The sequence below is a fragment of the Coenobita brevimanus genome, chromosome 65 (genome assembly GCF_032717465.1).
Source record: "Coenobita brevimanus isolate Jiangsu-jjx chromosome 65, ASM3271746v2, whole genome shotgun sequence".
Lineage (NCBI taxonomy): Eukaryota > Metazoa > Arthropoda > Malacostraca > Decapoda > Coenobitidae > Coenobita > Coenobita brevimanus.
The window spans coordinates 44,720,280-44,747,742 of NC_137018.1; the positions used below are offsets into that span (position 1 = coordinate 44,720,280).

Consider the following 27,463-nt stretch of genomic DNA (forward strand, 5'->3'; position numbering starts at 1 on the left):
TTGAGGATGCATGGGTGGTGGCAGAATGCACGGATGGTGATGGAAATAGCTCAGTTGAGATGCCAAACAGCTTTACAAGTGCGCCCATTTAAAAAAAAAAAAAAAAAAAAAATGTATGTAGCAGCTACACGTTTTGTATCACGTGAAGTACGTAGCAGCTATTGGGTTAATAAAAATTCAGCATATGACAGTTGTGATAATAGCAGTACCATACCCTGATTAATGGCAAAATCTTGTCTGTTCCTTTCACATACAGTAAAACCTCAATATAACGGACTTCAATAGACCGGAATTCGCTATCGGACTTGAGGAGCTACCGGACTAAATTCCTATATATCGGAAAAAGTCTGATAAAGCCAGAAGCAGTCCGGATTGCCTGACCACTTCAGCTATGTTCACCACAATAAGGTAAATAAAAGACATGTTTATCCGTGTACAGTACTGTATTATTATATATATTATACAATTTGAGTAATGTAGTGAAGCTATAACACAGTACAGTACCGCAATGGTAGTCAAAACAGTTTAAAAACTGTTTATGCAATCCGGACTAATGTCTGATATATCGGAAAAAGTCCGGATTAGCAGGGGGAAGTCCGGATGTCACTTGTATCGGAATTTTGAATTTTTCGGAATGGTTTGGGCCCCTATTAGTCCGTTATAGTGAGGTCTTACTGTATAGGCTATTTACTTAGAAAGCTAATGCATGCATGCTGCATGGCCTAGCTTCCTGGCACTGGTAGCCATTGCCTGCTTCTTGGTACTGCTATTATATATAAAATGTTTGTACATAGAAAGGAAACACTTTTTCTCATCATTCTGCATATTCTGCTTATAACTTTGTTTAAATATTGGAGTATCAGCACATATATTTTTAGTTAACTGTCAGAATATGATCACATCTGATAGCTGTAGCCACATATCATGTGTGCTGTGTATCACAGTATGATGACGTATGATGGCTGTATTATAGTCATATCTTTCAGGTGTTATGATTTATATCAGAATATGGTGACATGATGGTTGTTTTATAGCCATATACTGTATCAAGTGAATGTTGCATTGTAATATTTATTGGCTTTCTTTGCAAGTTTACATGAACAAAATTCAGTAAAGTTTACCTCCCTCTTCATCAGGATTGTAGTTTTGTACTGTAAGAGATGGCAGCCATACCCCCAACTCCGGAGCGACCAACACACACAGAGACGAGCCACTTGGTGAGCAACAGAATGGAGCCTCAGGGTGCTGCAGCAGGGATGGGGGCAGAGGTTACAAATGATGTGGGAGAGCCAGGCACCAGTACTAGTGGCAGGGACACAGCTGACACCATAAACACACAGGAACTGGTGTTTGACCTACAGCTTGTGGTTGATGGCTTCACTGAGTGCAAAGGGGAAGATGGTCAGCTTTACTTAGATGGATACTTACGTGCCTACAGTGAACTCAACAAGTAAGCAGAAATTATTATGTTAAAGTCATTTACCATGCTTAATCATCATCATCAGCCTACATCTCACCCTTCTGTTTGGGTAGATAGGATCCCAAAACAGGAGTATGAAAACACACTACTGTAGTAGGAGAACCAGCATCAGAGTGTCAGTGACTTGAGTTTATAGCCATTCACTCGATATTTAAACATGACAGTCCATGCAGACCATGTAGCCAACCTACTTTGTAGCAGTTGGGTAGAATGACCATCAGTGTTTGTGTGTCTGTCCACAATTATAGTGATAAAATGCTTATGAAAGTACAGCAGAATGTGTCCTCAACTATGTTGGCATATCCTATGTTACCCCCTCTTTGACAACAGAGAGCCCAAGGCTAGGGTATTGTAGTTCAGATCATTTAAAGTGTAGAATGTAGTCTGATATCTCCAGCAGTGTTTATATGACTGTAAAATCTCCCTTCACCTCTTAGATTTAAACCGTAGCACATTGATGCATGGTCTTCTTCAGCCTGAAACTTTTACCACCAGACCTCCGAGGCATCAACGATACCATCATGCTTGGAGTAATTAAAGCTATTGAGATGGTCTAGGAGACCTTGTTTAGGAAGAGTGTAGTTTGATGAGATGCAGTTGGGATTTTTGTCATGTAGTGATTAACAGATACTGTACTGTTTTCAAAGTAAAGAAGTTGCAGAAAGAAGAGTTGGTGGCAGTACTGTCAAAGAAGAAGGAGAGTGGCCATGTGCCGTTTGCCTCAAGGGCTTGGAAAGTAATTCCAGCTTGTCCAGTGTTTGTAATAAGTGATTTCATAACTGATGTAATGGTATTAGGGGTAGACTGCAAGATAATGCTGATTTCATGTGTGTGGTATGTTGGGGAGAGCATGTGGAGATTGTCAGGCATGATAGGACTGATCTTGCTGGTAAGTCACTTAAGTGTGTGGAAAAGTTATGTTACTTGGGAGACATTTTATGTGCTGGAGGTGGGACTGGAGCCAGCTTTGTAGCTAGAGTGAGGAGTGGTTAGAAGAAGTTCAGGGAGCTGTTGCCTCTCCAGACATGAAGGGGGCTTTCCCTCTGTGCCAATGGATCTTTGCATGCAGCATGTGTTAGGAGTGTAATGCTGTATGTTAGTGAGACTGGAGCAGTAAAGAAAGAAGATATTCCCAGGCTCAGATGTACAGAAATGACATTGATTAGGTGGATGTGTAGAATGTCCTTGAATGGGAGCCCCGGGGGGGGGGGGGGGGCTAGGATTGTGATTGAAGAATTGTGTGAAAGTATGGGACTGATGTGTATTGGTGTTGCAATGACGAGAGGTAGAGTGAGATGGTTTGGGCATGTGGAGAGGATGGGGGATGACAGTTGGGTGTTGAAAGTGAGAAGTGTTAATGTGTGGGGTAGGGTTGCAAGAGGCAGACCGAAAAAGACTTGGGACAAGATCATAGAGTGTGGCCTCAAGGATAAGGGACTGAATTGAGAGGCTGCCAGAGATCGAGCAGCATGGAGAGCTGCCATTTGGTGACCAGGGCCGAAGCATGCACGCATGTTGGATCCTTTAGAAATGAAATGAAACAAATTACGGCATTATGGGTGTCGAGAAGGCATATTTGATAGTGTTCCCAGAGAAATCATGAAGTGGACAATGATATGTGCCAGTCTGGCAATGAGTACATATGTGAAGATGATATAGAGTTTACAGTAAAGGTGATTGTGTATCAGGGGTTTCATGTTAACCCCCATCTGTTTATCATGGTGCATGAAGTAATGTGGGAATTGTGGTGTGGTTGCTATGGGAGCTGCTGTTGTTGCCCAGCCTCAGTCTGTATGCCCTAATAGATCCATTGACCTCAGGCAAGCAGCTGCCTTTGTGAGGTTGTTCTACAGGTACAGTACAGTACATACAGTGTGTATGGGTCTGGTGCCCCCTTGTGGTTGACAGTGCCTCACCAGAGTTGGACCCAGGTCCTTCTGATGGTGAAGTGCTGGGAAGTATGAGGAAGCTTGGCTCCTAGATGGACACAATAAATGTTCCGTTCAGAGTGCACAATACCATCATGTGTAGTCTCATCAGTGTAACTGTGGAAGCTGCTGCATGCAAATTATTTTTTCCCAATTGATTATGGCAAAGTAGGTGCTGCGATAAACATAGGAAGTGGAGGGAAGGTATGTGGTCTAAGAGCTTGTGAGTGAATGTGGAAAAGACAGAGTTTATTATCAACTGAGGCAGGTTAGTAGTGCTGTAACCAATAATGATACGGCAAACTGATATACTGTATCACCAATGTATTACAATCTTCTGATACCGAACTGATACCAGTTTTTATGGTCAGTTAGGATATCAGATATGGACGGAAGAAACATTGAAATGCTGTTTATTGAAGATTTTGCTCATTGTTTCACCTGATTTTCTGGGAAAGAACTTTGTGTCCTTGACACTTGTTTGCAGCTTAATAAAGAAAAGTCTTACTGAAAACCATTAAAGGTTCAGAATAATAAGTGGGGGAGTGGGAAAAGAGAAAGAGAGAGGGAAAAAGAAAGTCAAAGGCCAAAAAGCAGTTAACTGAGAGTGAGGCATACTGTGTATGCTTGTGGTGGTGTGTAAGTGTGGTGGCCATGTGGGTTTATGTGTGTAAAGTCTATACATACTGTCATCATAAGCGTAAACTGCCCTCGAACATTAGTTCTTACGGTCTTTATTTAGTTGTAATATTTACAGTCACTCTTCTCCCTGTAGTTTAGAGAAAGAAGTAATTTACTGAATAATAAGAAAGAAGGCAGTAGACGGGGCAATAAAGGGACAATAACTCTTTGAGACAAGGAGATGAATGACATTTGTCAGCTTTGTTAAGCACAGCCACTACAGCAAAACCATCCCTAAGTTGACAAAACTTTTACATATAACTCTTCCCTATGCACTTCTTCATTACCACTGTTACACTATGCAATTTTTGCCTTGTGTGTGTGTGTGTGTGTGTGTGTGTGTGTGTGTGTGTGTGTGTGTGTGTGTGTGTGTGTGTGTGTGTGTATATGTTTACCTAGTTGTATTTACATAGCTGTGATATACAGGAAATGAGCTACACTCGTGGGGTCTCATCTCCATGTTCTCAGTCAGTCAAACTTGCTTTAAACTCATTCAGTTTTTGAACTTGACAATCTTTTTGTCACCCTAAAGTGGGTGTCTCCAGGTTCTTTAAAGTAACTGCACAAATGACATACTAGAATGTACAAAGGATACACAGACAACCATTGTACAGTATTTGCAATTAATAATTAAATTCCTGATACCAAATTTAAACCCCATTTAAACATACACAATTCACTACTGGAACATATTTAGCTATATACGAAAGCATACAGTATATAACTATATACAGTTTATATACATAAACCCCTCCAGACAACAGGGACTTAGCAACACACACACACACACACACACACACACACACACACACACACACACACACACACACACACACACACACAAAGACTAGAGGGAATCCAATTAGGATAACATACACCCAAATACCATACTGATTACTGTCCCACTTAAAAGCAACACTGCAGCCCCCTACATAATCACTCCCCTGGGGCCTGAAAACAAACTAACGGTGTTGTGAACTCAGACACCTCGCAGTGTATCAGCTACCTTTAAACTACCAGAGCCTCGAACTCCGATACAGCCAAACCTAGGCACAATAACATCGTATATTAATACCAGAAAATATGTAAATAACCAAAAGGAATGTGCTACCTGAGCTCCACAACAACTGCTGCCCTTCTGCTGCCTCCACTGAACACTGTCACTCGCACTGAGTTACTTAACTACTGTACTTTATAACCTTAACATTTAACTGGGCATCCCATTAGCCACAGTGTAAATCTCGTAATACACCCAAGGTTCACCATAGCACTAGCGCCAGTAACCAGGCAACACGAGGTGCAACACAGTCCGGGCAACAGCCGGTATGGAACTGCCAGGCCACTCTTCCTTCTTTCTCTCCTCAGCTCGGTAACTGGTTACCAAAAAAATATATATATATGAAATACACCAAATCATTAACTAATGGTTCATACCTTTGCTTCGCATTAAACAGTTCCAAATATACATAACTCATTAAACTAACGAAACGAACCATTTGACATTATGTACAGAACAGTTACTAAAGACTTATTACTTAATCATTATAAACCATTCCTCAGATACCTGAACCATCCTGCTAAATTTAAAAGAGGTACTCAATTCATCGTCATTAAGCACACAGCCATAATTGAACCCTGGGAAAAATTTGAAACTATCAAATTTATTAGATTACTCAAAAAACTCAGAAACAAAACCAGAGGAAAAGCTGCTGACACTCTTTGCCCAGGCTGTTCAACAGGTCGGCGAAACTATATGGAAAACTGTATTTCTTGATGTCTTTCAAGCAAATTGTACTTTGCAGTTTCATTCCATGTCCTCTTGTTCCTCCCCAGTCCCATACAAACAGGTCTTTTCTATCAATTTTATATACTCTCATCATTGCCCTGAACAGTGCAATCATGTCGCCCCTCTCTATCCTTTCTCTTAAGAAAGGCAGACCCAGCATTTCTAGTCTTTCCTTGTATGATAGGTCTGTCTGGCTAGGGACCATCTTGGTTGCTGTTCTTGTATTCTCTCAATCTTGTTTATATATTTCTTTTTATGTGGCGACCACACCTCTGCCGTATATCCTAACCTGGGGGGAATCATCAGCGAGGAAGCCAGGAATAGTATAAGGGTATTGCTATCTGCCAAATCATGATCAAAGATGTACATATAGGCAAGTTGTTATTGTTGTTGTTGCTCAACCCTTGTTTGTCAGATCAATCAGACCCTCAGATAAACAACTGCCCCCATGGGATTGTCTCATATGTTCCCTACACCATTTATGTTGTGTCTGTGTTTTAATGTGCCATGTGTTGTGCAGTGCTGCATTATGTGTGTTATGTTGAGTGGGCCTATCCTACAGGGTAGGCATGTGTCATCTGTGATTCCACCTAACCTAGTTTAAAGCCAGTAGCTGAGGAGGGCTGAGTGACGTCCTGCTCTGAGCCTGGTTATAGATGAACTCAGTCATGTATATAAGACCAGTCAAAACCAAAATATGCAGTGTACTTAAGAGTTCATAAAACAAAATGGTCTATCTATCTATCTATTGCCAGACGTCTCAATCCCGTTTGGGGTGGCCACAAACAAATCACCTCCACGTCACCCTGTCCCCCGCCATTTCACTGCCCTGCTCCCAACTCACATCCCCCTCTCTCATATACCTCTCCACCCCATCCCTCCATCTCATCCTCAGCCTCTCCCTTCCTCTTCCCCCCTCCACCTCCACCTCACTCACATACACTCTCTTCGTCAGTCTTTCACCCTCCATCCTCTCCACATGGCCAAACCACCTCAGTGTGTTCCTCATAACGCTTTCTATCACATCCACATCCACACCACAACGCTCCTTTATATCCTCATTTATCAGCCTGTCTCTCCATGTAACTCCACAGGCTCCTCTTAAATAACTCATTTGGTAAGAATTCATATAAGTTCATATACTGTAGTGTATTATTCATGCATCTTACTTCATCTTTGCACATACGAGTACAGATATCTGTAAGGGAGAATGCTGTGTTATCAGGTATCTGTGATTTCTCAAAAGATTTTATTAATATTTAAACATTCTCCTGAAAAAAAGGCATCCTGATGCGCTGTGATAATGGAAGTAAATTGAATTTTAAAAATTAGTTGCAAAGCTGTATACAAAATAACAGCATGAAATGAACGCAGTTAACGTCAAAATTTGTTTCGATCGGCTGTGTTTCTCAGAGATTATGCATTTTATAGCACATACGAGAACTGCATTCGACCCCAGTGTTGTCTGCTAAAGTGATCAGTAACTTCAGGAACATCAATTGGTGCTCACACATGAACGTCCATAAATACCAATCCATTCAACTGATCATTTGTCATTGGGCTCATTGTTATCTTTTTATTTTTTCTTGGAGGGAATAATCTTGCAGGCTTATAGCCTTTGCTTCCATCCTTGAAAAAAAAAAAAAAAAAAGCCATGTCTTTCTTAAGGCCTCGTAAAATGCTGGAACTTCTTTCATTTTCACTACTGGTGACTGGTAGAGTGCAGATGAGGTGGAGCACAACATGAATGCATGGAAAGCATGAATCATTTTCATATTTAAATGCTGCAACAGGTCTCTCAGATTCTTTAATATGGGGGATGAATTTCAGTCTGATATTTTAATTACATAACTCTCTCTCTCTCTCTCTCTCAAAACCCATTCCTAACCCTGTGACATTTGATTTTCCAGGTGCGGGGTTGTTGCCTGGGCAACTAAAGCAACACCCCTGGATCTACCAATGATGATAACCACTATTAGTGTTTTCATCATCTCATCCATTTATTGAATTCCACTTTTATGTTTGTCAAGAGCTTATATTTCTCTATGACAGTCTTGTTAATATGTTTTTTGGGTGTCAAATTATTCTGGACCAACATTCTCAGGTCCTTCTCATCTCCTGTTGTTGTGATTGGTTCCTTTCCCATTGAGCAGTTCAGTGATGGCCTCTTAGTACTTTTACCCATTTTCAGTGTTTTGGACTTTTTGGCATTGAATTTCATTTCCCTTACCCAACTCCAATCCTAAATCCTGTCCAGATCTTCCTGCAGCATTTTGCAATCCTCTTCAACTTCAGCTCTTTTCATGATCTTTGCATCATCTACAAACAGGCTTGCATAACTGTTCATTTCATCCACCGTATTGTTTACATTGAACAGGAACATTACAGGCGCCAGCACCAAGCTCTGCGGAACTCCACATGTTACTTCCCTTCACCCTGACATCCTGTCCTTTATTACTCTCCTGATGTGTCTGTCTGTCATGAGTCATGAAGTCTTTTATCCATTCCAAGAGGTTTCCCTTCAGTCCTTCTGTGTGCTCCAGTTTCCACATTCGTCACTTATGGGATACCTTGTCAAAGGTTTTCTCCAGATCTAAGTACAGGCATACTCTGGTTTAACGATGCAATTGGTTTAGTAAAAACCCATCTGTAGGTGGGGTATCATATCTCTGGGTAGATTTAACATGTAAAGTAAAGGGATACGTTTTTGAGCTATGGGTTTTCCCCTCTGCCAAGTCCTAAACCTACCCAAATGAGTCCCCCAAAAAAAATTTAAGCCAATCTAAATGGCCTAACAGCTGTAAAAGAAGTTAACCTAAGCTGAAAGTTCAGCCTTAATGTAGTATTCTATCTATCGCCAGACGCCATAATTCCATAAGGGGTGGCCATTTGCCTTTGAGTTATTTGTTTTACAGGGAGAGGCACTAACCCTCCACCAACCCACTTGTTGACACGTAGGGAGCACGTTGCTTCCGTTTATTTAAATTTCAGGCTCTTTAAAGTGTGTGATTAGACATTGTGAACAGTAATGAAAACATTTGTATGTCATCCATCTACAGAACTTGAGTATATGAAAATGGAAGTTTGTGAAAATATGTGTTTTAACTGAGCTTTTTTCCAGGTAGTAATGAGAGCAATATTAAACAGAACATCCCATCCAAGTTATTTATTTTTGGTCATGCTCTGTATTTGTGGCTGGGAAGATTAAGGGGGACAAGGAAGAAGTTAAGTAACCAGTCTTTTCATTACTGACACATCATTGCCAGTTATAACCTAACAGGTGTATAGGAGGAAAAAGGGAGAGGTGTCAGTAGAGTGGAAGTAGGATCAGCAGTGGAGAAAACTCAAAATAGGGAAGAGAGAGAGAGAGAGAGGTGTGAGTGTGTGTGCATTTGCATATGCATACACTTGTGCATCCATGTATCATTGTGTGCATGCACACTTGTAAGGTAATGCTTGGGTTCTGTAGAAAGATAGTGATCAGATTGGGCTAGAGTTTTGCAGGAAATTTTGGGGATCAGATAATGTCCATGGTCTCATTTGAGTTAGTAAAAGAATTTACAAGTAATTTAAAAATGTCATTGTTATAATGGTTGCACCTGTTCCCTTACAGATTTCTACAGATTCTGGGAACAGTATTCAGCTTCGTGTCACATGATATACAAAAGAAGGTAATGATGAATTCCAGTGCCGTTAGTAAGAATTGTTTAGATATGAATAATGAAGGTCAGTGAGTGCAATATATTTTGTACAGGTTGTGCCCTCTAAGCTGTCGATTAAGATATTACTCTATAGTGTTTCAAAAGGTTATTATATAATGTTTTACAGAGTGTTGTAGATGAGATGTATTTGGGAAGAGGGATAGGGAAAGTAGTGGCCTCTTCACACTGAGGACAGACTTGGACATTTTCTGATGGATTATGTTGGTTGTTGTAATAAGGACATACCCTTCCATTGGATCATTTTCTGGGCATTTTATTTCTCTCTGTCAGATACATCATGTTTGGCGCTGAAAAATGGAATCCCAGAATGTGGCCAAGTTAGTCAAATGGGTTTTTCTTACTCGAACTTTTACCCTATCGTACACTATCAGACAATTATTCCAAAATACATCTGATTCCAGCTTCAGTGTGATAAGACCCTAACACATATCAGAATGTCTGATGAGTGATGCATGGGATGTGTAGTGGAGCACTAAAGGACGTGTGGGTATAATGTGTGCAGTTTTGACTGATAATTGAGAAAGTTTTGGAGAAGGATTGCACGATATTTGATGCATTTGTGGATCTTGGGGAAAAAAAAAAAAAGAAGATAGGGAAACCCTAGATGGGATACTTGAAAATACGTGGTATGTATGGTATATAAGGAAAACCACTGAATACTGTAAAGAATTTTCATGATGGGAGCTTAATACTGTATATGTACGGTACAGTATATGTGTAGTCAGTAATTTTACTATAATGATAGTCTAGTTTTGTTTAGCAGATTAGGTTGATTTTTGTTTTTTAAATAGCGTTTTGTAAAGGTATTAATCTGAAAACATTTACTAAAGCTGTAGACTATTCATAACTACTGTGCGTATCATAGCCATCCTTTGCTTAGCCTTTTCTTCCTCAGCAGCCGATTTAGAAGCACCTCAGTCTTCCCATCCAACCTCTCTGCCTTTTCACTTTATCCATGATTATGCCATTACTACCTTTCCCTGCCTTTAATAATTTGTTCTGCCGCTGCCATGGTTTGACTACCCCCCCCCCCACACACACACACTTTTTTTCTTTTTTACGGACAAATTTCTGGTGTTAGGAAATACAAAATCCTAGGTAAATCAATAGCAGAAAAAGGGTTACTCAAGACAGGTGAGTTTTTGACTGGTAGGATTTTGTCTTGGGTGGACAAAATTTATGTACAGTATTCTAGTGTTAACATTAATAGGATACCCTAGTTTACCAGCTGCAGCAAAAAGATTAAATTTCAGACATTTGTCTAGTTGTTTTCTTGCTTCCTTACATCCACCAATCCCTTGGCAGGTTACAATACTTCAGTGCTACCGGAAGGGTGGTGCTGGTGACTACTACTACTCTATCCAGTCCATGATTGAGTATGAGCGAGAGAATCAACTCCTCACCAGCAGTGATCAACAATCAGGATCACGCACTCTGCTGAGGCTGCATCGTGGCCTAGGTACAGCACCAGTTCCTCATGTTTGCATAGAACGGGGAGATCCTAAAAAAACACATGAATTTCTTTGGGGATAAAATTAGAGGAAAAAGGAAACCACAGGTACAGTCGCCCCAAGAAGTGACAGCAGAGTGTCCAGAAGATTTTGGTCAGTGATAATGCACATACTTTTCCTTAAATCTTTACAAGGTGAAACCAGTTAGGTAGTATTGTTACAGAAAACAAAAAGTAAATGCCAAATTACTGGTATACTGTACTTCAGAACTGTAGGAAGCAATTCATTAGTTATGATAATGGGAAATCCTAAAAGGAACTAATTGAAATTTCAGAACTATCACCCAGGGACAGTCAGAAATAATTTGCAGAGTTCAGATCCTGTATGGTGGCACTTTTATGGTAGCATAAGACAAGGACTTCAATGAACAATTAAAATTAGTCATTATTATTTATAAATTAATATTTGCAACAAAATTAGGGCCTAATTAAAGTCATTTATTTCTGTTTCTGTTGTCTCCATGGATGACGACAGACTGTAGGAAAGCGGCGTAAGTTAGTAGGTTAATTTAAATGGTTTGATTATCAAGCATGAAAGGGGACTGCTTTTACCCAAAGACATGAAGATATTACACTGCATTTGGCTAGTTTTCCATTAAGAAAAATCACTGGAAGATTTTATATAAGCCAGAGGGCAATCAACAAATGAAATATAAAGAAAGAATCTCAAAAATTTGCTGAGAGTCTGAGCTCCTTGGAGAATGCCATCTTATGTTGTAACCTAATATCCTCAGTGTATAAACGATTGGCAAGAATAATAAAATGCAGAGGTTCATGAACAAAACACTGTGTTCAAAACTTCCAAGTCATCCTTTTCAGTTAACCCCTAAAGACCGCAATTATTTCAGGCAGGGTACCTCCCACAACCACAATTCGAGGGTGTTTTGGTGAGTTTTACCAAGGACAAATTGATTGTGTTCTGGCTAAAGAGGAAGAATTTACACACCTGACAACGCAGTCAGCACTCCCGTAGGCCAAATGGTTATTGCACAATCACACATCAAAGTTAAAAAAAAAGTTTATAATAGTTACTCCTCGAAAACACTAAAACGTGAAAATTTTATAACTACATATTTTTCTTATTGAAACAGGTCATTTCAAAGTGTTTTGTCACACCAACCATGAAAACAGGTGTATGTAAATGTGGGGAGATTACTAGGCTGTGGGGAGATAAAGTAGGCTGTGGTGAATAGGCCTGTGGGTATGGGGGTTGGAAAAATAACCAACTTTTCACATGAAAAGAAAGCACTTCAGTGTTTTCTGTAACATCTTGGTGGCCTGATACCTCTCAGGGTTCTGTAGGAGGTGGGAGGGTAGTGAAGGACAAGGAGGGAGGGATGGGATGGGGTTCAGGGGGGACAAAAGGCTGGCAGATTGGGAGGAGGGGCGAGAGTGGGTAGGAAAGGACACAGGTGGTCGTGGGAGGAGAGATGCAGGTGCATGGAGGGGTGGGAGGGTGATGGGGGACAAGGAGGGAGTGGGGTGGAGGGTGGCATGGAGGGGGCCCAGAGTAGGGGGTGCCCCCCATCGCCCGAGTTGGTCCAATCCCCGCTTACTCCACCTCACAAGTGAGTTCTCATTGGCCTGAAGCCATGTACGTTATAATCGGGGCGGAGGAAGCGCTCCACAGTTTTTTACAGGCCCTGCTCAGTTGATGTGATTAGGCATTTTGGCATGAAACTCAAATCACATCATTTGATGCCATTAGGAATCGGTAGAGAGGTGGCCTGCAGTCCTAATGGACTCAGGATTGATTCCCGGCTGGGACAGAGAACAGTTTATGGATTTGAATTTGTTAAAAGCAGACTTTACTGATCTACCAGATGACCTGCCAACATGCTGTGAAAATACCCCTGCTAATACCAGTGCATCAGTCCTGTATGAGACAGCCCTAGCATGTATTCAATATGGACGATGGGTGTTAGCACCGAAGTGGTGGCATGTGGAGGTGTGTAGGAGGACTACTGGGCCCTGGGAAAGGCCTTGAAGCCTTCCCAGGGTCGGACACATTAAAAAATAAATAAATAAATAAAGGAGATGGAGATATTATGTGCTGGAGGTGGGATTGGAGCTCTTTGGCTAGGGTAAAATGTGGTCAGAGAAAGACCATGGAGTTTTTCCCTCTGCTGACATTTAGAGGGCTCTCCCTCCATGTCAGGAGATCTTTATATGTGTCATATGTTAGAAGTGTAATGCTGGAAGGCAGTGAGACCAGGGCAGTAAAGGAAGAGGAAATTCATAAACTCGGACGTACAGAAATGACAGTGATTAGATGGATGTTTAGTGCATCCTTGAATGTGAGGCCTGGGGGGCAATAGGATTATGATTGAGGAGTTGAGAGGAAGTATGGGATTAGAGTGTTTTGGTGTTGTGATGAGGGGTAGATGGAGATGCTTTGGGCACATTGAAAAAAATGGACATGCTTTTGTCCAGCATGATTTGCGTCCAGTATGGAGAGCAAAAAATTAGTACAATTTAAGTACTGTAAAATGGGTGCGTAAGCATAACACGGATGGAGCTCTGAGAAGTGGGCGAAATCCGCAGAGTCTGCCTCTAGCACGATCACCTCTGGTCCAACACGGTCATACTGGACGTTCCCATGACGCTGAGAGCCAAACAAAACTTCCGATCAAGTAGCCTCCCTCGCCCGCTATCGTGACGTGATGGTGATGTCGCCCAATGAAAAACGCTTCTGCTCTCACGTGATGTTTTGTTTAAATTTCTCCCACCACAGCGCCACTCAGTCGCATAATTCGCATTGGATGGTGCTTTTTTCTTGCTGCATTTTCTGCCCTTGCTACTGCATTTTACTCTGCTCATGATGCCTAGAAAGCATTCTGAGAACCCCAAGAAGTGGCGGCACCTCCCTCAGGCCACCAAGCTAGAATTCATCAAGAGGCAGAAGAAAGGGGAGAGGAATTTCGAAGGATTTATGAGGGAGGGTGAGGAGGAGCAGCAGCCATTACCCGCTAGTGACGCCAGCAGCCATCCTCCGGGGACCCAGTAGGACTACCTACAGCCTCGGATACCACCTTCCATTCCCAACAAGCCCACCAACACTATCCTAAAAGGTTAGTTATCATTCATAGTACAGTACCATTCATTATAATTACAGCAGTACTAATATATGTATAGGTATATGGTAGGTATTTAGGGTGACTTTTCCTAGGGTTGCTGACATAATTCATTTTTCTCCATAAGCTCTGTTGTTTGTCCAACACGTTTTTGGTCCAACACGGGACCCATGCATGACAATATTACCGTGTTGGACGCGAGGGTACTGGATATAGCATGTGCTGAACATACACTAATGGTAAAAGTATAACAGTGTAATCGTTGTAACAAGATATAGACAAACTGTTGTATACACTGTAAATAAACATAAAAATGAAAATGCTGAAACTCTTAGCAAAACTTAAACTTTTAAATTTGAAATTTGTCTCATTCTGCATTGATATAAACGCAGGGAGCATCTTTATAATGCCTAGCCATGAGCAATATACCCTCCACCCAATTTACTCTTTGTGCTTTCCACAATATCTGTCAATATGCATCTTAATAATATGTACCATCTCCAGATCCATAAATGTTACAGACAACCTTCTTTTCTGTTTCCAAGAACTTTGTCAAACAGTGCAAATATCTGATTAACACATTCCCTGCCCTCCCTGAATCCATTCTGTTCTTCACATACCAACTTCACTGTAATTGCCCTTTTCCCCTCAGTCAGTACTCTGCCATGCACCTTTCCCACCACACTCAACAAGCATTTACCCATTTCTCTGATACAGGGGTGCAAATATGGCTTCATTCCACTCATCAGGCATTCCCCCTTGTATCAGGGTTAATCTACACACTTCCAGCTCCGGTGCATAACTTCCTCCTTAACTCACAGCAGCATTTCTCCACTTGTGCCATCCAGTCCTGGTGCCTACATAGCAATACTTATAACTTGAGGAACTTGAAGGAATCTTCCCTCCATACCCCACTACCGAAATTTCATTTTGTGGTGCATGAGGAAAACAACATTTAGTAAAGAGTTTCTTAACTATTCAGTAAAGTTTTCTGTTTTCTTGCATTGTAGACCCTACCTCATTCCATCTTTAGGAGGGAAGAAAAAGGTTGGGATAATGATGATGATGATGACTGGTAAGGGTGTGATTTCCTGATAAATTTAACTTGTTGTTCCAGAGTTCATTACGGGATTCCTGTCTGAAATCATGAAAGCGTCTGACACTGGTGGGCTTGGCAGTGCAGCATCAGAGCTGTACAGTCGCACCCTGGCTAAGCATCACAACTGGGTCCTGGCTAAGACTGCTGGTGCACTCCTTCTCATGATGCCCAATAAGCAGACCATCATTGAGCGGGTCAGTATTAGGAATGAGAGAGAAGGAGAGAGAATAGATTATAAGTATAGTATAAGAGAGAAGGGGGGAGGGGGTCTAAGAATATGAGAGATGTTCAGGAATAAGTAAGAAAGTTGTAAGGGGGATTTTGTGGAAGAGGAAAGAATTAGAGTAGGAAAGATTTTATGATGTGTAATTTTGGGGGGAGCAGATGAATTTGTATAAGATGAATATATGTAAGTCCAAAAAGAAGTTAGATGGATATTGTATATGAGTGTATAGTAGGATCTTTGTAGAACACAAGATAGGGTATGTGGAACTTGTTGCTAAATCATGTTCGTATTAAAATGTACCATATATATTGTCATCCAATCCTACGTTGCCCCAAGAGGAGCACAGGAGCCTGGGGTTAGGCAAGTTGGTCCTGACATTTAAGACGAGAATGACCAGCCTCACTCATCCCTGAGTGGCATTGCGTGAGCAATAAACCCCAACCACCCCTTGGACATATATTTACGTGTATATTTATATGGGGTTAGGTACTTGGAAGCCCATGTTATTCCAAAAAATATACTGTATACAATTATACATAATGATCGGTTATTATCAGTATGTCTGCCTCAGATGCCCGCGGCAGGATGCTTACATTCATTCCCACCGACCTGACACACCAGTGCATCATAACCTAACTTAATTGAGGGGCTTTGCCTCTTATACCCCATGTAATTTTAACCACCCAGGATTGTCACCACCAGGTAACCTTAACATTGAAAAGCCCCAGTACCAATCAGACAAAAACTTCTAACCTATTGCATCCTAATCAGCTTGTGAAAGGCTGTCACCCAGCATCATGCATAATTCAAGAATTACTATTGGGGCATTTAGTCATAAAAAATTGATTTCACAAAGTGAAACTGTTTCTCGATATTAATCATTGACAGTAAAGGAATGAATACAGTACTGTATAGTAAAATCATTAACACAGAGTTACTGCTCATAGCTATAGTAAACAAGCATGCTGTAATCTTAAATAATAAATGTTCAACCAAGTAATATGAATCTGTGTGAAAAACATAATTCTCAAGATATTAATTTCATCATCATCATCATTTAATCCTGTGTTGCCTCATTAGGAGCATAGGAGCCCAGGGCTATGCAGGTTGGTCCAGACATTTAAGATGAGAGTGACCAACTGCATTCATCCTTGAGTGGCTTTATGTGAGCCGTAAACTCCAACCACCCCATGGATAAAAACCTGCACAGGCTCCATCCGATTGGAGTGCCTTAATTGCCCACGAAACCACCAGGCGCCATAATTTGGTTATATGGTTACCACCTAGCATAGTAAATGGTTTCCTGGTGCACAGGAAAGCATTTGGCTTGTCACTCAGTGTAGAGTCACACATAGGCAGAAGATGAGGAAAGAGTGAGGGAATGAAAGACAGATGAGAGAGTGTAAAGTCACCCGCAGGCAGAAGGTAAAGAATGAAGGAAGTAAAGACAGAAGAGGAAGGAAGTAAGGAAGAGAGGAAAAGGCAGTCACCCGAGGGCAGCACTACATCGAGTGAATGGATTATATTATGTCAGCATGTATACTTGTCACATACTGTAATGGCCAAATTTTTTAACTTTGAGTCCCTCAGCTTATAACAAAGTCAGTCACAAAACCCGCTTCACACTCAGTACACTAAGTGTAAAAACATGAATTTTACTGTTCCATCATCATTAACCTCTTTAGAGTTTATATCACTTTCCAGCTGAGAGTCTATCCACATTATAAATGCACCTGATTCATATTTTCTGATTGTATGAATACTGCTTTCCTTTCATTGCATTTAAAATCCCACACCACATGCTACTTTGTCCAATATTTTTTATTTTTCATCAGGAATAAATACTTTTCCTGTCTTCTTAGCACTTTTGCTGCAAGAGGAGCCCTTGCCGGGTGCTAAAAAATATGAATAAAATAATTTGGTTTTACTCCAGGTATCCCCAAAGGGCTAAGGCGTTGCCCCTGGGTAGAGGACTTTTGGACTGGAACGTGTAGCATTTTATGACCGGATGCCCTTCTTGATGTCTACCAATGACCCTTGGGTGGATTCGATCCTCCGACCCTTCAGTCAGAGGGGAGCGCTGTAACCCACTGAGCCACAGCATCCTAAATTTAGTTAGTTTGCAGCTGCGTGATCAGAATTCTGGGATGAATTGGGGAGCGAGAAAAAATGCTTTCAAGACACAACAACAGTCAACACAACAGTGAGGCTGAGGCAGGCAGGTACAGGATGTGGGTCACACTGGTGGGCATGGGTTTGGGAACCCTAGCATTGAATGACAAGCAGAACGCACATTTTAAAGAAATGCCAACTGTCTGGGAATCTGATGCATAAACATACCCTCTTCATTGCTCCCTTGCAATTGAGTCACGATATTGTGTTGTTAAATAATAGAGGGAGAAATTAAATTCTTGTGTTGTTTATTGGAAGATAATAACTTCCCTGTCTTAGATGGCAACTCTGCTGTATAAGAAAACAGTGTATGATAGTTGAGAAACAATGGATTTGATTTAGTTTAAAGTACAGATTTTGGAAAAGAAACTGGCTGCTCTGCCTCAAAATACAGTGGCCAGGAGCATCCTGATTCATTTGTGATACATGTCATACTATCAGCTTTATTTCTGTGTGGTGACATCTGGCATCTCTCCAGGCTTGCTTTAAGCAAATGTAATTCTTGAGCCAAACTCAGTTTTCCACTACCTGTGGTATGGTTAGCAGATTTCACTCCTAGCCAGAGCCGTTGGATATTGCTTCCTGCTATATTTGTTGTTATTGTATGCACTCTAGTGAGTAGGTATGGTGCCACCGATGTAACTAATGAGGAAAGGCTTGCATTCTCACCAGGAAACAGAGCAAAGCATCATCCCTACCAAGGAAATAGCACAATCAGATAGTCAGAATGGTCAGTGTGAAGAGTGATTGCAAGTACTCGTGGCCTCCCAGCAAATATTGTCCCGCAAAGAAGACCTTGTCCAGGACGACAGCACAAGACAACAAAGGCTACAGACAGTCTTCTAAGGCGTGAGGTGCTTAAATTTCCTGATACAATAGTATGGCTGCACAACTCAAAGTTAATAATCCTAAGCCTCTACAAGGCGTTTCTCTGTACACCATCCAGCACCAGCTGCAGAAGGACCTGAGCCAGCCATCACACTTGTCAGCCAAGAAACAATTTCTGACCAAACAAATGCACCAGAAATGGCTTGCCTCTCCAAGAAAATACAAAGATTGGACCTCAGAAGACTGGAGGTAGACAATGTTCTCTGATGAGAACACCTTTATGTGTTTTCATCCTCACATTGGACAGGTGAGGAGGCTTCTCAGCATCAGTCACTATGACCCCCACTACACCCAGAAGACTGCCAGGCATAATAGTGTAATTGTGTGGGGTTGTTTTAGCAGGGAAGTGGACAGGGAGACCCCTGCTTCCTTCCTGAAAACACAGTGATGAATGCTGACTGGTATATGCAGGTGCTGAACAACCATCTGCAATTTTATGACATTCATGGTTGCTCAGTAAGAGAATGACATTGAAGTGCTGGATTGGCTAGGTAAAACTACAGATTTGAATTCCATCGAAAGCACATGAACATGCAATGCCTTGCCAGTGCCTTGCTTTGTGGATGAGCTTTGTAACATGTGGGTCAGGGAGGTGGATTTTATATATATATACATATCTGTCTATCTATCTATCTATCTATTTATCTATATATATATACATATCTATCTATCTATCTATCTATCGATATATATATATATATATATATATATATATATACAGTAATCCCTCCACTATCCAACGTTATAGAGCCAAAGGCATGTCCGGAAAGTGGTCCTGTCCGGATAGTGGGCACCAGCCTCCTGGACTTGTACTTATGGACCCTAACTCAGAAAAACACCTATACAACTCCCTCTGGACATGCATAGCACCTATTTAAGACCCAAATCACACCAATAAGGGACATCAAAGACTGAAATAAATGCAAAAGAACCATAAAATTAGGTTTTAGAGGTGAGTTTATACAATATTAAACATTCTGGGTACTTACAACAAGTCCCTGGCTCCTGGACTGGTACTTATGGACCCTAACTCAGAGAAATACCTCCCTACTGCACATGCATAGCACCTAATACCCTATTCACACCAATAAGGGACATAAAAGATTGAAATGAGGTGTTAGAGGTAAGTACAGTATGGAAAATACAGTTCAGTACAGTATGAAACATTCTGGGTACTTACGGCAAGTCCCTGGCCATCTCGATGAATAACCACCTCCTTTCAGACTCTGACAGTAAGAAGGATTTCCTGAAGCACTTGCAGTACACTGTTCGTGAAGTCTTGCACTGAACTTAGTCATTTGCACTCAGAAGTCCATTCTCTTAACACTGCGCACTCTTGTCTTACTCATGCTCCACTGTAACTTTATGAAATAAGTGTTGCACTCTGCATTTAAAGTCTTTGCACTCATAAATCCATTTTCTAAACATAACACACTCTAGTTAATTTTAGCTACATTGAAAGTCTAGTAAATCAGTCTCTTTTCACTCAGAATTCTAATTTCTTAACAATATGCACTGTTTTTCTTTCACTGCACAACACTAAATTCCTGTGTGATCTAGTGGAGAAGTTCTTGCCGTTTAATCGCTGTCAGAGTCTGAGAGTAGCACATGGAGGTGACCTAGGGGTGCGTCGCTGGGTCGTGGTGATGGCGTACCCACTGCAGACGACTCTGAAGATAGTCGCAAACTCACGTCGAGCGGTGACTCCACCATGGCTGATGTGCTGGGCTGTGGCTCGGAGCATGAGGGCCTGTCTTGGGGAGGCAACGGAGTGGAGCCAGGGCTGGGCACAGTGGGGGTCACGGGCCTGAAAAAGCTATCAATCGTTGATTGACGCAAAGAACGACAATTCTGACGATTAATGATGTGCTGCCTGAAAGTATGCACTTCCTCCACGTTCCAAGGGCCCCATCTCCCTGTCGCAGTCCGGGTGTCCCAGGTAGTCCAGAACGAACTCTAGGTGTTCCCGGAGTGCGCTCAGCTTGGGGATGGCTGATGCTGAGAGGAGTCTGCATCATTGTCGCCGTCCTCATCGGAATCTTCAAGCTGGGTACTGACAGCTGCAACTGAAGATGCGATCCCGATATCGGACAGGGTCTGATACCCAGGATCGCCCTCGTCGTCATCCAACCACTCACGCACTTCGTCCACATCAACATCGTCCCCATGCGCACGTAGACGTGCATGGAAGTCATCCACGTCGAAACCAAGGAAATCGTGCTCCACATCCGTTCCGAGAAGCAGACGAGACCAACCATTTTCTAGAGTCTTGACAGGGACTTCCTTCCATGCACTGGCCCAGTTGTAAATGGCAGATTTGATGTTGTAGTGGCGAAGGTTTTCCAAAGTCCGCTGGCCTCGCGTGTCCCGTCCCTCCCTGCGCTCGTCCTCGTCCTCGAGAACAACCATCACCTCATCCAGGAACTTCCGTCGGTATAGCTGCTTCGTTGCCACGATCACTCCTTGGTCCATTGGTTGGGTGAGAGCAGTAGTATTAGGTGGCAGAAACATGCACCTAACGCGGCCATTCTCAGCCACCAAGTCCTTGTCGCAAGGGTGGGTAGGTGCATTGTTGAGGAAAAGGAGGGCATTTACCTGGTCGCGTGGGATTCCCAGTTTCTCCATCTGGTAATGTATGACCTCCTTGACGAAATGGCGGTGGAACCAGTCTTTGAAGATGTGGGCTGTGAACCATGCCTTCAAGGAATGGTACCAAACGACAGGAAGGACATCCATCACCCCACGAAGACACTGAGGCTACTTTGCACGGCCAACAATGACGGGCTTAAGCCGGTGCATGCCGTTAGCATTAACACAACACAAAGCAGATATCCTTTGTTTGGAGAGCTTGCGGCCAGGTACACGCTTCTCTGTCTCCTCGGCTAGAGTGTTCGTAGGCAAAGAGCGATGGAATAAACCAGTTCGTCAGCGTTGTAGACTTGACCGAGAGTGAGGCCCTCCCTGTCGATCAAGCCCTTCACCTTGTGCCGAAACTCCTCTACTCATCCTTGTTAGCATCCAAAGCTTCGCCATGAGACTTACGGTTGGTAAGGCCATGTCGTAACTTGAATGCGAAGAGCCAACCCTCGGATGCTTTGAAGTCTAGGGTGTCGTGAAGCCTTGCAAACTTTTCAGCAGCAGCCTTCAGCTCTGTGCCTTGCACCATCACACCAGCAGCACATTGCTGTCGATACCAAATCAACGTGGAGTGGTAGACTTCAGCATACTTGGGAGTAAACATCATCTTCCCCTCCACGTTGAGTTTGCTTTTCGACGAGAAGTCAGCCGTGTACTGCATGAGTTTGTCTCGGGATCTCTTGATATCAAACAAAGTAGACCGGGCCAGGTTGAACTCATGAAGGATGCGTGACGAAGACCATCCTGCATCCACTTTCTCCAATATCTCCCTCTTCTTCTCCAGAGTCAAAACCACTCTCTTCCTCTTCTCAGGCAGCGGGGCCATCATCACACATACGAAGGAGAGGCACTAGAGCAGCAGGAGAGCCTGCAGCAGGTAAGGCACCACCACAAAAGTGAGCACGTGGGCAGCCATGACGACGAGCGTGCACTCACGACGAGACGGACGGTAAGTGGGGAGGATGCAGGGGTGTTGGGAATATTGGATCCTGGGATGATAATGTCCGGTAAGTGGGGATGTCCGGAAAGTGGCCGTCCGGATAGTACAGTACAGGGATTACTGTATATACTGTATATATCTATCTCTATCTATATACATAGGCTGCTTCCCCCAAGGAAAGGGAGGTAGCCGAGACAGGACGACACACTCCCCATTTACTCATCCATTCAAACACATTCATTCGCATCTTAGCCCCAAGGGGAGAACGGACAGATCCTCACTGCACCACACCGCACAAGGGTCAACTGCGCAATGCAATCAGTGACATTCGCAGCAGGGCCCGACAGCAGAGCTGGTTTACCCCTGTGCTGCCTACTTCTTCCTTCACCTTTATCATTATTTTCCTGTGTCTGCCCTCCTCTCTTCCTATTTCTTCCATCTTTCCTCTTGTTTTTTATTGCACTTCTTTCCCTTTCAGGTGGTTTTACATTGAGTGACAAACCGTAGGGTACAGCCACACCGGATATGACGATCAGGAAGACTTGAGTGGGGAGGGATGAGGTGACACAATAAAACTCACTGAATCATATATGGGTGGCCACACTGAATGAGCGAGGAGGTTTGTTGCTCCACTTGCCCTCCATGCTCACCGCTACAAGATGCAGCATGTTCCAAAATGTTGCACACTGCCTAGCAATGTCCCCAGGCTTGATAGCTTGGACAATGACATGTGTGCACTGATGAACAGCTTCTGACTATCTGCCGTGCACGAGGTTGCCACTTCCTAATTGACTAGGCATTGTGTTGACGCTCACCATGCCGCTCATTGCTCGATGCTACCTCCCTGCTCGTCAAGTCCGGTATGGCTGTACCCTAATGGTTACAGGAAACCATTTACATTGCTGGGTGGTAACCATATAACCAACCCTTATGTGTTCCCTACATTTCAACAAGTGGGTTGGCAGAGGGTTAGTGCCCCTCCCCATAAAACAAGTAACTGAAAGTCTAACAGCCACCCCTTACAGGATTATGGCATCTGGCAGTAGATAGGTAGATGGGAAAACCTTTCACAGTGGAGAAGTGTAATGGGGATTTATTTCTAGCCCCTCCACAGAAAATAGTTTAAGCATTCCTAAAATGAATTTAAGTCATCTGTAGGTCGCACAAATAAATAAATAAAAAATGCCATTATAGTGAAGGGATTAAAGATCTAACATTCTGAAGACTTTGATCATTGGTATTACTGTAACTACAGTAATAATTACCTAAGAAAAATTACAATAGTACAGTCAGACCTCACTATAACAGACTAATTGGAGCCCAAACCATTCCAAAAAATGCGATATTCCGATAAAAGCAACATCCGGACTTCCCTCTGCTAATCCGGACTTTTTCCGATATATGAGACATTAGTCCGGATTGCATGAACGGTTCTTAAACTGTTTAATTTACCATTGCGGTACTGTACTGTGTTATAACTTCACTACATTAACCAAATGGTATGATATATATAATAATGCTGTATTGTACACTGATCAACATGTATTTTATTTACCTTATTGTGGTGAACATAGCTAAAGTGGTCAGGCAGTCCAGACTGCCTCTGGCTTTATTGGACTTTTTCCGATATATAGGAATTTAATCCAGTAGCTCCTCGAGTCAGATAAAAGTGAATTCTGGCCTATTGAAGTCCCTTATATCGAGGTTTTACTGTATAGGTATTAACCAGTTTGCTTTGTAAACAGTTACTTTTGTATATTCTTTGTTTGATATGTGATGATCCTTTACTGTGCCAGCAGGTCATGCCAGGAAGTGACACGGTAAGTTGATTGGATTGTAATGGTGAGATGGAAGAGGACGTGTAGAGTAGGTCTGGGGCATGTAGCGGTAGTTGACATTTCTATTTAAAGACCTTTGAAAGAGGGAAAATGGTACGTGTGTTTGTTAACCCAACTGCAGCATTAGGTTTCCTGGCCTACCCCCCATGTGCAAAAAAAATGGTTAAAAATTTTTCCTCAAAAATAAGCTTTGCTTGTATGAAATGAAAGAGTGCATGGAAATGTATAGGAAAAATAAATATGAGTTCATTATTTACCTTAGTTCAGCCGTGGTGAAGTAATGAGGACGTATATGAGAAATACTGTATGTAAAGTACCCGTTAAAAAAAAAAAAAAAAAGTCTTGCTCATATGATGTACGTCGCTGCTACAAGTTTTCTATCATATGATGTACGTTGCAGCTATTGGGTTAATGATGGTGCCAAGGGAGGATCAAGGAGGCAGGCCCCATCAGATCACAGGCATTTTATTGCAAGATCCAGAAACCCCACATTTCACAGGAGTCTCATCTCATAGGCCTGGAGTAATCCTGTGTGCCACGTCCTCACATATCACCACTTCAGCCCTAATACCTATCCATGTTGAAAATATGCCTAAACTTTGTAATCCAGGATTAGTATAATGGTATTAAGGGATGTTTTTATGATGGATCTTGTCAAAAATCAGCAAAGCATTGTATGTTTTAACGAGATACAAATCATCAAGCTGTTCCATGACCTAGCCCAGAGTTGAACTCATATCCTTTTAGACAGTAGACCAATTCTCAAGCCACTTGACCACTACCTCTTCCTAAATGAAGGACTCTTTTTCCAGTAGCAGGCTGGAGAGGGATCCATCATGTAGTGGCACTGTTATACTTGTAATTTGGTAGCTGAGCTGTTTGGGTTACCTGGTGATGGGGATTGGTATTTGAAGAAAATCGGAAATAACCTTTTGATGCATACTTACATAGGGAGGTGGTGGCCAATTGGTTAAAGAATTTGGCTGCTGTCCAAAAGGATGTGAATTTGACTTGCTGGAGCTGGGAACATTTTGACTATTTGAAGTTTGTTAAAACATACTTTATTACTGTTCCATCAGACCCACTAACATGTTATAAATACACCCCTGTGAATACCATTACACCAGTCCTAATAAAGCCGAGCTAACATGTATTTAGACTGAATGATGAACATTAGTGTCAGAGTGGTGACGTGTGAAGGAATGTGGTACACAGGTGTACTGCTGGACCTCAGGGAACACACTATCATGTCTGTGCCCAGACATGAATGCATAGGGGGAAAATAGAGGTGAACATGCATACAATAAGCACTGTGATGATAAAATGTAATATGATGTACACACTAAATTAATTGGGGATAGAAGAGTCTTTAGTTGGTATGTTCATAGAGAGGGAATGGATATTGACCTGATTACAGTAGTTTGAAAGTGGGAGGAGGCATGAAAGGCAAAGAAGTTAACTGGTTATGTGTTAGTGAATGAGTGAAAGAGCAAGATGTGGACGTTGCGATAGTGAGTGGATTCTGGATTTAAATGGGTGAGTGAGGTATGTATGGATAAACAGTACAAGGATTGCACCCATACTTGGACCTGAAAATTGATGGAATGACTACGGTATCTCACTTGTATGTTTGAAGTGCATCCAAAAGGAAATGTACTAGTTAAAAAAAAAAAAAAAGAAAAGTTGTTAGATTTTGCCTGTGATGTGGTGCATTTCACTGGGCACACTGAGTATTGCACTGGTATGCTTTCTGTCTACTATTTCTTTATTCAATCCACTGTGTTCTTTTTTTTTTTGGGGGGGGGGATTGCATGATAATTATTAGTAATATTATTTTTGAGAAAAAAAAAAAATCTTATATACAGTGTTTCATTATTATTCTGTCATGCAGTGTTTGTAGGAAAGTACAGTACAGTACTGTGCCATTAATGTTTTAAACACTGGCTCTTTGCAGTGAGCCTTATTTGACTAACCATTCTGTCTTTAGGTAAATGGAATTTCCTGTGTGTTTAATCATGTGTCATTGTCTCAGAAGAAGTTAGTGCAATAGTCCATCATTTACTGTGGTTACAAAATTATAATTTTAATTATTACAGTGTTCCTTTAATTTTTTCATAGTTTACTGGCATGTTGTGCCTTACAGGTAACTGCTGGGAACCAGGCAGTGAAGCACCACAATGAAGTTCTCATGCCACGTGCCATTGAGGTCATGACATCAGTGTACAATCTTACTCAGAAGCTGTATGAGGATTATGGACTTCTTGATCTGCCTTAAGCTTTCTATCATCAATTTAGTGTTGCAGATGGAACCAAATGCCAAATTACTTCCACAAAATCATTTCCATCATAGCTTGGAAAGCTTATTGGTTTGTTTTCATTCTTGCATTAAATAATAAGAGCCAGCAAACTTCTTCAAAGAAGAAGCAAGAATAAGAGTTGAAGCCATGTATCAGTTGCTTCCATAAAGTTACTATAATCTCTAGATTAAAAAAAAAAAAAAAAAAAAAAAATAGACATTAATTACCTGACTGGTGGGACTACTTTTTCTTTTACTCCTAAGAACTGTGAACAGTTGTTTGCTTGAAATATGTATAAAAATAACTTCCTAACCTATTGGGAGTTTTTATCAATGATATGAATAAGGGCCAGTTTAAAATAGACCATTCTGTAGTCAGTTGTACAAGCAGTGAATAACAGCTGGTGAGCCCCGTAAGAACTAATACATTTTAATCATACTTATGCTTTCATCAGATAGAGAAGAGGGGAAGAAAGCTCAGACTTTGAGATGTAATTTATTGAGGACGGATACCATATGATAGGTTTTGCAAAAATAACAGGAATGTAAAATAACTTTGCCTCCTTATGTAGTACCTTTATTTCCAAGGTAAGGTAGGAGGCATGTGTGTGTGTGTGTGTGTGTGTGTGTGTGTGTGTGTTTTTTTTTTTTTTTTTTTAAGTGACTGTGTTGCCATATGATTAGTAAATTGCAGATTACCTTATCTGTCTCGGGACTTGTTATCGAATATAGGGGTCCATAGGGAACTGTCGTTTCATTCAGCTGGAGAATAAATAGTATTTTTGTATTTGATAAAGCAATAGCTTTGCCAATAGTAGTCCAGAAAAAAGAAAATAATTGCCATCTTTATGTACTGTAATGTCAGTGGTATGTTGGTTGTAAATGAAAATACATATTATTCAGAAATGACTGTTATGATCAGCCGTTCAGTTGTTGTAAAAGTATGGATTAAAGTATTAATATTTTCTTCCAGAAAATCTGCTTTTCTTAATTGTTTTGTGTCTAAATATAGAGACGTGCTGTACAGTAGAGTACAGCTGTAATTTACTGGTAATCATATAAGAATCCCTCACTTGTCTACCAGTGGCTTGATGAAACTTTTTAACTAGTGTATATGTGTAACTGCAGGCATGAAATTGATCTGAATGGTGTTTGTATTGTTTAATTTACATATTAGTACTATACT

General features: G+C 41.6%; 1 protein-coding gene across 1 annotated transcript; it reads left to right on the forward strand.

The window, feature by feature from the left end:
* The first annotated feature begins 1,160 nt into the window (after positions 1-1,160).
* On the forward strand, positions 1,161-26,889 carry LOC145404993 (ceramide-1-phosphate transfer protein-like). Its single transcript, XM_080276495.1, has 6 exons — positions 1,161-1,450; positions 9,489-9,546; positions 10,903-11,056; positions 15,299-15,474; positions 23,943-23,963; positions 26,125-26,889. The coding sequence occupies exons 1-6, from the start codon at positions 1,161-1,163 to the stop codon at positions 26,254-26,256; spliced, it is 831 nt and encodes a 276-aa protein (XP_080132621.1). The 3' UTR covers positions 26,257-26,889.
* Positions 26,890-27,463: the final 574 nt, after the last annotated feature.